This window comes from Schistocerca piceifrons, chromosome 2, assembly GCF_021461385.2.
Source record: "Schistocerca piceifrons isolate TAMUIC-IGC-003096 chromosome 2, iqSchPice1.1, whole genome shotgun sequence".
NCBI lineage: Eukaryota > Metazoa > Arthropoda > Insecta > Orthoptera > Acrididae > Schistocerca > Schistocerca piceifrons.
This window is the reverse complement of record NC_060139.1, coordinates 641,469,794-641,482,324: the sequence shown is the minus strand read 5'-3', so window position 1 is coordinate 641,482,324 and position 12,531 is coordinate 641,469,794. Positions and strand designations below refer to the sequence as shown.

Sequence of the window (12,531 nt, the reverse complement as noted above, 5' to 3'; positions counted from 1 at the left end):
GAATGAAGACAAAACGTTCATTATACATACGTCAACTGCTACGCGATCGGCTGGAGAAAGGATTGTATTACACCCTTTATGACGATCTGAGACAATCTGAGAAGAAGTTTCTTCAGTATTTTCGAATGTCAAAAACTTCATTTGATGAACTACTAGAAAATGTGAAAGAAGCAATCACAGGAAAAGACACTATACTAAGTAAGGCTATCCCACCAGAGGAAAATCTTGCTCTTACATTAAGGTAGGCACTGTAGTATTATTTTATTTTATTGAAAGCACATTTTACAGATTTTAACTGGTATTAATATACATTACAAAATATTGTAAATCTTTCACTGATAGTTTTAAGTTAATTGTTTCTCTGCCTGTGCTGTTGAAAAGTATATTAAGGACTCGTCACTGTACTCGGAGGCCGCTGGCGAGCACACAGCTGGTAACTGATCGGACAACCTCGACTGTCCTCCAGTGCAGCCTTGAACTGTTCCATGATATGCACGGTCGTGATGCGGATCTCCCGTAGCGTAATTTGGTACCGGCGCAAATCCTATTTGGGACGAAGAGGAAGCAGAAGCGCTGTAATATTGTTGGGCATTAATAATGACATTCATCAAATCTGATTTCACTTTCAATCTTGCATGACTGGGTAACTTTTTTTAATTCAGGTACTAAAGACTGCATAAACAAGCTATCTTCGTCGGCTTGCTGTGATGAATTGCCTTTTCTGGCGCACTTTTCCTTCAAAATGTTATATAGGATATCTTCTTCTTCAAGACTCTTCTTTTCACGTGGCCTTTTTTGCCGTCGCTCAGCAGTTTTTTCACCTGCCTCCTGCTCTAAATTTTCTCCTTCATCAAACTCATTTCTGTCTTCATCATCATCATTGTCAATACTAGAAGTAGTGTTCTTACAGTCAGTTGTTAGGAATCGCAGCTGGTCGAAGTAGATATACTTCTTCCTACCAGTTGCTGCAGAACCACTCTTTTCTGTTTTTTGCCTTAATAACTCTCTGGTATAACTGGCCCTTAAGCTCTTCCATTTCCTTTGAGGCATTGTCCCTGCAACACACAAAAACCACCATAGTATTGCAATATCTAATATATAAAAATGAATGTTTGTTTGGTTTTGTTCGTATTTTATGCGCAGCCGTACCGTTCATCCGATTGCGATGAAACTTTGTCACTTACGCGAAAGTTATAGGCATAGTACAATTATTAACATTTATTAAAATTATAGTTGCCGGGTGTTTCAGCTGGTTATCTATAATGTCTACGTGTGCGTGCGTGTGTATGCTTGTGTGTAACCTGCATAATTTTGTAGTTTTGCTCCATATGCTTTATCTTTTTTTTACAGGTACTTGGGGGCTGGATCATCCATGATGGACTTACATTTTCGGTACAGAATTGGAGTATCAACTATCTCGTATATTATACGAGACGTTTGCTCTGCCATATGGCGTAAAATGAAGTTAAAATGTTTTCACGACCTCTCGAAAGATCTATGGCTTGCCTCAGCTGAAGGATTCCATAAGAGGGCCAACTTTCCTCATTGTGTGGGTGCAGTGGACGGGAAGCACATCAGAATTGTAAAACCCACTTCCAGTGGTTCACTCTACTACAATTATAAGAACTATTTTTCCATTCTGTTGTTAGCTGTTTGTGATTCGACGTACAAATTCTTATTTATAGACGTTGGAGCATATGGGAAATCGTCCGACTCAACTGTGTTTCGTAATACAGTGTTAAATAATAAACTACAAGATGGTACGCTAGATTTACCTGCACCAAAACAACTGTTATTATCGTTTGAAAGACCTATGCCATTCATGTTAGTAGAAGATGAAGGTTTCGGATTGTCAAAATTCATTTTGCGCCCTTATGGTGGAAAGTATTAAGACATTAAAAAACGTGTGTTCAACTATAGACTGTGCAGAGCTAGAAGGTACATCGAGTGTACTTTTGGAATTCTTGCAAACAAGTGGCGCATTTTCTATCGACCACTGGATGTTAAATTGGATTTGGCAGAGTCTATTGTGAAGACATGTTGCCTCCTCCATAACTTTGTGCGTGATCGTGATAGAATACAGTTTGAGGATACGTCAACTATTCAGGGATTGCAGGACATGTCATCCTGCTTGGCCCGTGGAGGAAATATTGCGAACGGTATCAGAGAAGATTTCGCAAACTACTTCATCAGCCCTGAAGGCGAAGTGCCATGGCAGCTGCAAAAAATCTAAGTGCTAGAAATGTTATGTGAACATTAATGTCGTTAAGCCTAAATGTTCATTGGAATTGTATTTGAAATGTGCAGTGTTCAATTATTACCATGTTAACTGTAACAAACCATACTGTTGCGTTCACTGAACTGATTAAAACTTGCAATTAAAATTATAATTACAATGCACTTTTTTCTATTACAGTTGTGTGTACCTAATTGAACAGAACCCAAGCACGAGCACTGTTCTCATTCGGGTGTCAAAAACTTGTAAGTCAATAGTATTATGGTAAATAAATAAAATTCATTATTATAGTAACAACATATGCGTAAATTATCGTTGTTTTGAATAATATTTTAACTGTATCTTTCGGACCATAAGGCGGAGCGCCTTATTAGACTACGAAAAGACGTACCCTTAATTTTGTTACGAAAATGTTGAAATAAAACTATTTATTTTATTTTACTTTCATTCACCCTGTAGGGGTGCGTACATGGTTTCTGCGCTCATTCATTTTGTCCATTCTTCTCGCGTTGAGACTGCATAACAGTACACTTGCTATTGGTAATGCAAAAGAAAAGGGGTGGGGGATAACATTCTCCTTGTAGCTTATTAACCTCCTACCCTCGTACAGGGGTAGAAAATATATTTCGCTGTTCCTGTGGTCCGAAAAATACGGTATTAAAGTGAAAAAAGAATACAGAACTTACCAATTTTGCTTCTTTCATCTATGCTCTTTTCATCGAAATCAGGCACAAACTTCGTAATAATTTCTTGCCACGCTTTCATTTTCATGACTTTGTTACTGTAGTCATCACTTTTCATATCCCAAATAACGGGACGACTTTCCACTTCACTTATAAAATCTTCTGTGTTCATGAACTCTAAACTCATGGCTGCACTGTGTGGAGAACCACTGGGCTCAGCAACGGCTGCCTGTCTGTTGGCAACTCTGCACTGCTGTGTCTGTGATCGGTGTCCCAGTGTGAACACTCCAATACAAGCTAATTAGTGATGGGGAGCTCGTGAATGAGTCGTTCAAATGAACGCTTCACTCCGGTGAAGTGTGAACTAACCACTCAATTTCAATGAACTGGTACTTCAAACTCTTCACAGATAACACACTCCACACTTTCTTGAAGTTCACTCACTCTCTTCCCCTCTCCCTCATCCCATTACATCGGCGTTACGTCACTCATTCTCCCTTCACTTCAATCCCCTCTCTACTGCCTGCCGACGAATCGCGCGGCGTTTGTGGGAAACTATAGGTTTGCGAGGGGTTGGGAAGGTGAGGGGCGAGGGAAAGGCAGCGTCAGCTGCTTCCTGCAGTGCTGACATCAGTACCCGTCATTATTTGCGCAGTTCAGTTATACTTCGCGTCTACCGGTAGCCTACCGTTGGCAGCGCTTTCGGACAAATTAATATTACAGATTACGAAGAGGCTGGCTGTGTGAGCACACACAGCCAATATGAAAATAAAAGTTTTGTTAATGACACTGAAAGAGGGATTTTACCTGAAATCGTGCCAATTACTACAGGTGACAGTTTACGTTTTGAATTTGGAGGGTTATATTATTCTCAACAAAATAAAATCTACAGGAAAACTTCTGAATAATTACTTAACGTAGATATATAGACTTCGTGACAGTGGTAAACATACTCACTCTATTTTGGATTAAATTTTAAAAGGAACATGAAATTGGACTGCATTTTGTTGGAAGCCCTAGTTTTTCAGTCCATCAATACAACAAATAATGTTTCACTTGACTGATAAAGACTTTTTTGGGCGTTTCATGAGAAAATTTTGAGCAAGATTAAATGTAATACCTTCTTTATATGTGACAGGCTTCTCTGTTTATCTTTCCTTTGTCCCCTTCGACCACGCTCTATTTAAGTTAGCTCAGACGCTGTAAGAGCGTAAAACGTTGCGTGCACGTTACTACATAGTTGGCCATCTGTTGGTAAAATTATGAAGTATTACGAACCTTTATTGTACGAGCGAGGCGAAGCGAACGTAGCCGCGGCTGAGCGGCGAACTGGGCAACTTCGCCAGGCTTCCGTACTTCATGAATGAACTACTTCATTTGAGCGCTTCACGGCAAAGAGTGAAATGAATGAAGTAGTTCACGGGAATCAACGAGTTCGACCCATCTCTAAAGCTAATGCATGTCCGGCGGTGACCGCAGCGAACACAGTGTCGGTGTCCGTCACATGTGGCGAGGGTGAGTCACTGCTGGGTCACCGTGATTCGGTGACTCAGTGCAGTGTCCCGGTGTGAATGCTCCAATTCAAACGAATGTATCTCTATCAGTGACCGTCACCGGTGACCGTCACAAGTGTCCCAGTGTGAAACGAGCCTAAGAGTGCAATTGGAATTCCATTGTTAAACGCAGAGGAAAGAGCGGATAGATGGAACGAGTAGACTGAAAGTTTCTACTTGTCTGATGACTGACAGAAGAATAAATGGAAGTCGACGTTGAAGAAGGTGATCCATTGTTACAGCAAGAGATTAACAGAGTTTTGGAAAATTTTGACCAAATAAGGCTGATGAGTAGATAATATTCCTTCGGATTTTCTGAAATCATTAAGGGAGCTGAGAACCAAATGACTATTCAGTTTCGTGTGTAAAATCTATGACACTTGAAACATAGAATCAAACATTTGAAAAAATGTCATCCACACAGTCCCCAATACAGCAAAAGCTATAGCGCAATAATTGTTGTTAAAAGTATCGTGCTTTTTAGTTTTCATTCGTTTCCTGTATTCTGTAATTTAAACGTAAGTTTTGTATCTGTGGCATGTTTATATTATAGTGTTAACGTCAGACAGCAGTTTAGTCGTTATGGGTTGTCTGGTTATATTACAGAGCTGTTGGTGAATTCATGTTAGTGTCAGTTTAAGACTGTTGTTAAAAAAAGCGTGGTTTTTAGTTTGTCATTCATTTAGCGTCTTCTTCTACCTAAAACTTACATTCAGCGAATATCTGTAGGTGTTTGCATTTTACTTATTCCTTTCATCTAGAAGTCAGCTGCGAAGTTCATCGAGAGATACGTTTTCACCAATTCTTACTTAATTACAGTTTAATTGTGTGTTTGTATCTTTAGTTTACTGTAGAGGAGTTACCATGTGTAACAAATGTGGATGTTGCCACTGGTTAGTAAGTATAGGAGAAATTTGTCAGGCAATCAGATGAGGCTCTCCTGTGGAATTGTAGATTATGTAGTCGAGACAAAAGAATCGTGGAACAGCGAAGAAAGATTTGTGCCCTTTAGGCAGAATTAAAAATGGCGTACTTTGAATCAGATAGATTGAAGGGGTAAAGGGACAGTGGGAGTTGGCAAAAGGTGATAAGTAATAAGCAAAATGGGAAATCACATTTGTAATTCCGTAGTTTTTGAGCAATGCAGAATGCAGCAAATAAGTAGGGACAACTTTAATGTTAAGACGGTTAAAAATCAAACAGAACGAAAAGAATCCTGTTTGCTAGGCAGTAGTCACAAGGGGGATGTAAGCCAAATGCTACAGGTGAAACTAGGTGTAGCATACCAGCTCACGGGCATTGTGAAATGCAGTTTCGTGTTTATCTGGAGACAGAACAGAGGGGCTTTATGTAGATAATTTGACGAAAAGTATCAGGTACTTATAGTAGAAGGAGCAGAAGATAGTCTGGTTAGCAACATAGAGTTTTAAAGGTGACCTGTAAGAAACAGGGGCAGCAGCAGCACACACACGCTTGGGGTTCATGTAAGTTTTGCAGCGACATGACCAGCCCTGAGCTAACACCTATCATCCGCGCAAACAAAGAGCTAAACTGCTAACTTTTGACTGAAACAAGTCTCATATTTTTACTGTACCTGTTGATGGGATTGGGAAATGAGGATACACAAATCACGGTGGCCTGCATCTGAGTAGGAGGGAGAAGGACGGATTAGCTGAGCATCTTCCAAAAAGTGTAAGGTGGACACAGGCACACAAAACAAAATCCCTTTGTTTACTGGAGGCAGAAGGGAAACTCTCTTACGTTAGAGTCAAATTATAAACAGTCTGGAAAGAAATTAGAACGAAACAGGACAATAATAATACATAAAAGTTTCCAGTTTCTTTTATTTTTTATTTTTTTGCTAAGCATTTCCGACAGAATCGTAATGTGTCGGATTATTTAGGGTGTTGCTTACAGGTTCTTGATGTCGTGTTTTTTCCTTTGAGTCGAGCTAACGCGTTTATTTCTCTCGCTGTTGTCGTTACAACTTCAGGTTCTGAGATTTGTTTGCCAGACACAGATTCTTTTCGTGGCATGTTTGTTTGGGATGTGACACGTGTATTTAAAGTTTTGTTGACGTCTGGTATATTCAGCTCGTGTGTGTCTGTGGGTATAAAACAGAGAGAGTAAAAGAGAGAGTGGAAGGGGGGGGGGGAGAGGAAAGAGACAGAGTTAGGCAGGTAGAATGACTGGCGTGGAGGACAGGGAGAGGAGAATTTAATTTTAGAGGTTGAGCATATGCATTTTTTCGGATAGGTGCTCTTTTTAGATCTTCTATTGTGGCAAAGAAGATTTCTTGCACAGTGATGTGTATTCGTTTCCTTGGGGTACTTATTTTTGGATGTGACAGTTTTCTGCTAGTGTTAATTTGTGACACATGTTGTTAATAGTCAAGAATTTTTAAGTCATCTTCTACGTTCGCTGTGTGGTGAGCCTGTGTCATCAGGTGATCTGCAAATGTTGGGTGTGAGCTGTTACTTTTCACTGTCTGGAGATGACCTGTGTACCGACCTGGTTCTAAAATTCCTGCGTGTTTGCCGCCACATACACAGTCTAACAGCAGTTGCAAGTTAGTTGATATAAACCAAACTGGCTGTATTTGTCAGTGTTGGTGGCATTCCTTCCATGTCTGTTCTGTATTGTGTTGTTGGTTTTGTATGCCATGTTGAGTCTTTGTCTCTTTAATACATTGCTCACCTTGTGTGTGACTTTTGTTGTAAGTCATTAAGTGCCATTTGTTACTTACTGTCTGTTGACTTCTTGTGGGTTGGGTTGTATCTGTGTGTGTGTGTGTGTGTGTGTGTGTGTGTGTGTGTGTGTGTGTGTGTGTGTGTGCGTGCGTGTATCTATGATCCCTGATTATGTGCTGCATGTTTTTGTACTTTGTTGTTTATTTATCTAATGTCTTTGAATCATACCCATTTTCCTTTACAATTTTTATTGTGCTCAATTCTTCTGTGTTGTCATGTTTGTTCATTCGTGTTTTGTTTAGTCTGTGTAGTAAATGAAACTGGCTTCTCTGTAAGTTATGAGGTGACTGAACTGGTTGTGAATGATGGTGCTCTTGATTTTAGCTTTCCTATAAATTGTGAACTTATATTTGTTGTTTCTCTTGTGTATGATGAGCTCTAAGAAATTCAGTTTTTCATTTGTTTGTGTTTCAATGGTGAACCGTATTTTTGGAGTGGTAGTGTTCAGGTCCTCATGAATTTCTTTTATATGAGACTGTGGTTCATCAATTAGGGAAATTATATAGTACACAGGCGTGTACTAATATTTTATTTTCTACTGCTTTGGTTAAACTACTTTATCAAAGATTCGATTTTCTATGTGACTGATGAAAACATCAGCTAGTCCTTCTTGTTGAGAGGAAAAATTGTTGTTGAATGTGAAGTAGTTTCTCTCTGCGACGGGCTTGAATATGGCTGATACTACTTTATATTTCTTGCAAGTATGTTTCCTTGTAATTGCAGATTTCTTTCTGTGATGTCCATGGTTTCTTCTGCTGGAATGTGAATGTATATGGAAATTACAGCAAGTGAAATTAATTTTGCTGTTCGGTACATTTTGAATTCTTATTTTTTTCTATTAAATAAGTTGAGTTCTTTGTTTTTCTGTTTTCAGAATGTTTTTATATTGCTGTCCAGTTAAGTAGTATGTTGGTGCATTGGTCAAGTTTATTAGTGGACATATTGGGATAACTAGTTTGTGAGCTTTAGGCAAAGATTTTAGAGTGAGGGCCTTGGGATTTTTATGTATTATTCTTTTAATCTGTTTATTTGTGTAAATTGTTTCTGACTTTCAGAGTTTACTGTAACAATTTTTGTATCGGTCTGTTGGATCACATTTTAATTCTGTGATGTTGCTTTGGACGAATTCTAATGTTGTGTCAATGTGTTCCTTTTCTTTTTCGAGTAAAACTGAATTGCCATTTTCATATTTTGTGATAATGGCATTTCCCTGCATTAATTTTTTCTGTAGGTTTTCTTCTTCAGTTGTCATTGCGTTTTCTCTTATGGTGTTTTTTTTTCTCTTTGGTTGTGTATGTTATTTCGTCAGCGATTAGTTCTACTGTTACGTTTGCATTGAAGTCAGGTGTGTTTAGCATTTGTTGTTGGTTAATGATGTGTTATAATATTTTCTGTTGTTCTGTGGGGCATAATTATGCATGCAGCATTTTTGAAGCATTGTTCAGATAAATTTATGTCTATTAGATTAATCATTCTTTTGTGAAAGTTATGTTTGTTATGCTGATGATATGATTGAAGGGCATTTGTGTGATTTATCATTTTAGTGAGTTTCTTTTGTTGGATTCTGTATTTTTTCTATTATGGTATCTGAGTATTTTCTAACCCTGTGCAATAATTCATCAAAAATGGTGGATAATTTATACGATTTCCTAGTTTTGTGTGCAATCTGTATAGTTCAATGTTCAGTACTTGTCTTTTGGAATACGGAGACCAGATTTCTCACTTAATCCCACCTGATTTCAGCTTCAAGCTTTGTCTGTTATGCTACAGATGACATGTTGTTTACAGTTACCTTTACATAGCTGGGTTTTATTTTACTGTCTGAGCGTACTTAGTTGAATTGTATATTAAGTATTGTTTTTTGAGGTTTGTTTGGTATGTTCTAGAATTTATTGAAAAGCTGCTAAGAAAATACCTGGCCTAGTGTTGAAATAATCATCTTTGAATGTTGAGATTATTCTTGCTTGCTAAGAAAAAGTTAAGAGGAGCTCCATCTTGTGCAAGACACCGTCTTTTAGTTCCTAAACAACAAGAAAGACTGAACATCTTCAGAAATACACGAAAATCATAAAAAGAATTTGCACCCAATGCTACAGTATGAATATTTCTAGTTTCCGTGGCCCAAATTCTACTTGCAGTTTACATCTGATCAAAATATTTTCTTTATGTTCTGGCTGTATTTTCGCTTTAAACGTTTACGCACATACCGAAACCAAAAGAAATATCTTTTTGGACTTGAAGTAAAGAACGTACAACGTAAATGATAATCAGTACAAGAACATACAGAAATTCATTTAAGTAGAAGTAATTGTAAGCATTTGTTGATAAGCACAAGTAAGAGACCTTACTTTTTTCCGTATTTTATCATGTGACGATATAATTTACATTCACTGAAATATTAAATGTGCACATTATGTCCAAGGTGCTTAGCTATATTGTTTACATACCTGCACGGAGCAATTTAGTGGATTAAGAGCGTCTGTAGATGGCAACTACGTGACGAGACCAATAACGTGACTATTTTTATATATCGAAGCGATCATGACGAAACAGATTATTATACAGTTCTTTCGCTGTTTTCGGTGTATAAATATGTCCCTTTCGCTTTCAATGTTATTTGCATCGTATTTTCACTTTAAAAGTTTATTTTTCATGCGGTCTGTCACAAAGACTTGCGCTTTATACTTTTTGTAAACGTCAATGAATAGAACCTCAGCTGAATTATTACACATTTATTGTGTTGCTACCATTTCCATTCAATGAACATCATCGGGTTGCCTAGTGAGCTTAATGCAGCAACCTGATGATGTTCAGCGAACGAAACCAGTCGTAACACAATAAATGTGTAATAATACAGCTGAGGCGGTTTTCATTAATCATTAACACTAGCGTCAACTGTGATGTTCAACATGATCAAGATTATTTGTAAAAGTCCTTTGCTCTCTTTTTACGCAGCAGTCTTCGTCTGTCATTCTCACACAGCAAGCGCACAACATTCATACCGTTAATTTATATGATACCATTACTTGCAATGCTGTTTAATTTATACACGAAATTAAAATTCCTTTGATAAATACGCCGTAATGCCACGAAATATTTCATAGTATTTCTTACACTGAAGATTCCAATGGGGAATCCTACTAACATGTAGACGTTTGTCCCACAATCTTTTTCAACTGTATAAAGTCCAATGTATGTGTGAAAGAACTTTGCTATCTTCCCTCCTCCGGACAGTTTGTGACTTTTGATGAGGATGCCATCTCTCTCTTTGAAGGTATTCTTCTGTTTCCCCCTGCTCTTCCACCCTCCTTTCAGCCATCTCTGGCGTATACCCTCGCACCTTTCGTTTCTCTCTGCATAGTTTCTACCTTCATATGTCTTTTTTTTCTTTTACAAACTTTTCGACCACTATTCGATTCCTTCTCTCGCAGAGTGTATCGACTGGTGTATATCCTGTACTACAGTGTATCAGTTCATTGAAATATCTCTCGATTTCAGGAAGAAACTTGACCCATGCTTAGTGTTTGCCCGACACCAAACTGACGCATATGTATTTCGTCCTTGTTTGGCTGAAAGTTGCGGATCGATGAGAGCGTGACTTTTATTCCATCAATTGGTGATTCGTTCTACTACTTCGGTGACATGAATATTATGGCATTATGTGAAAGAAGATATTTCGGCTTCTCACATTCTGATATATACGAGAGAGTCGAAAGTTATCCATAGTGTAGCTATACCTTTTATTGCAATACAAATAGGACAAATACGTTAACATAATTTTTCAATATAGTCCCCTTGCTTTTCAACGCAAATGGCGCATCGTTGCACAAGCTTCCTGATGCCCACAGAAAATAAGGTTTTCTGCTGAGCTGTGAGCCTAGCATGCAACGCGTCCTTCAGTTCTTGGTCCGAGATGAATCGACGGCTCCTCAGTGTCTCTTTGAGTGGACCAAACAAGCTATAGCCGGAAAGGGTAAGATCGGGACTACACGGAGGATGACCCATTACTTCAAATTTCAGCTTCCGGAGACTTCCAACAGTGTAGGCAGAAGTATATGGACGGGCATTGTCGTGCAAGAACACTACACCTTCCACAGCAGTCCTCAGCGTTTGCTTCAAATTGCAGGCTTTAGTCTGTCAGTAAGCATCCCACTGTGATACACATTGTTTATTGTAGTGCCCCTCTGCTGATACTGAGCTAATACTTGGCCTTTTGCGTTTTTTATATTATTATTATTATTATTATTAAGAAGATACTCATCAATTTTACTCCTGATGGTTGGGTGTCGAAGTGCTAGGCAACTGTGGATGTTTTATTCCGTACTCTACCGTTTACTCTTCGGCTCGTAATGGTGGTGTTTCGTCTCCATAGATGATTCTGTCTAGGAAGTTGTCACATTCATTTCTGGCGGATGTCCAAGTGCGCTTGTTTATGCAACACTGTGAGTTGTTTCGGGACCCATCGGGCACAGACTTTATGAAACACAAGTCAGTTGTGGAAGATTTCGTAATCAGAACAATGTCTAATTTGCAGACGATGTGCCACGTCATCAACACTCAATCGTCTGTCTGCCAGAGCCGCGCGGGGTAACCTTGCGGTCTGAAGCGCCTTGTCATGGTCCGCTCGGCTCCTTCCGTCGGAGGTTCGAGCCCTCCCTCGGGCATGGGTGTGTGTGTTGTCCTTAGCGTAAGTTAGATTAAGTAGTGTGTAAGCTTAGGGACCGATGACCTCAGCAGTTTGGTCCCATAAGATCTTACCACAATTTATTTATTTATTTATTTATTTTTTTTTTGTCTGCCAGAACCATGTCACTGAACGCTCAGTGTTATCATTTGTGACTTTGGATGGTCGTCCGGCTCCTTCCTCACGCGTAACACTTGTGCGACCTTATTTGAATTTTGCAAACCATTTGTAGACACTCTGTTGTGGCGACACACTGTTCCGCTACCATGCCAAAAGTCTTTGATGCACTGTGGTCCGTAATACACCTTTCGACGACAAAAACCTGATCACTGCTCGTTGTTCCTCTTAGGTGTGAACTCGTAATGGTATTGCCATGAAATGTCTGTAATAAAAGGAATACAAATGAAGGATTAGGATCAGACCTTCATAGCACGACCACAACGGCATAACAATAAAATAAACGAGAATAGAGGTCAGTATTAACAATGTAATAAGAATTATGTCAACATTGCGGATAATTTTTGACTTATCCTTGTGCTGTTGTTTCAGTATTCATAGACACCGCATCATCGCGCTAAGGTTAGCTGCAGACTGACGCACATATTTAGTGAAGGTACCCATCAAT

The 12,531-nt window shown here is 38.9% G+C and overlaps 1 protein-coding gene across 1 annotated transcript; it reads right to left on the bottom strand.

The window, feature by feature from the left end:
- Positions 1-591: 591 nt before the first annotated feature.
- On the bottom strand, positions 592-3,106 carry LOC124775685. The gene is made up of 2 exons (XM_047250513.1): positions 2,923-3,106; positions 592-1,055 (listed from the first exon to the last, which is right to left on the bottom strand). The coding sequence occupies exons 1-2, from the start codon at positions 3,104-3,106 to the stop codon at positions 592-594; spliced, it is 648 nt and encodes a 215-aa protein (XP_047106469.1).
- Positions 3,107-12,531: the final 9,425 nt, after the last annotated feature.

Bases quoted from the DNA above. Each gene is read 5' to 3' on its own strand.
- LOC124775685 (XM_047250513.1), bottom strand. From the start codon at position 3,106: ATGAGTTTAGAGTTCATGAACACAGAAGATTTTATAAGTGAAGTGGAA. The intron at 1,056-2,922 runs GTAAGTTCTGTA...TGTGTGTTGCAG, and splicing joins AGATGAAAGAAGCAAAATTG to GGACAATGCCTCAAAGGAAA.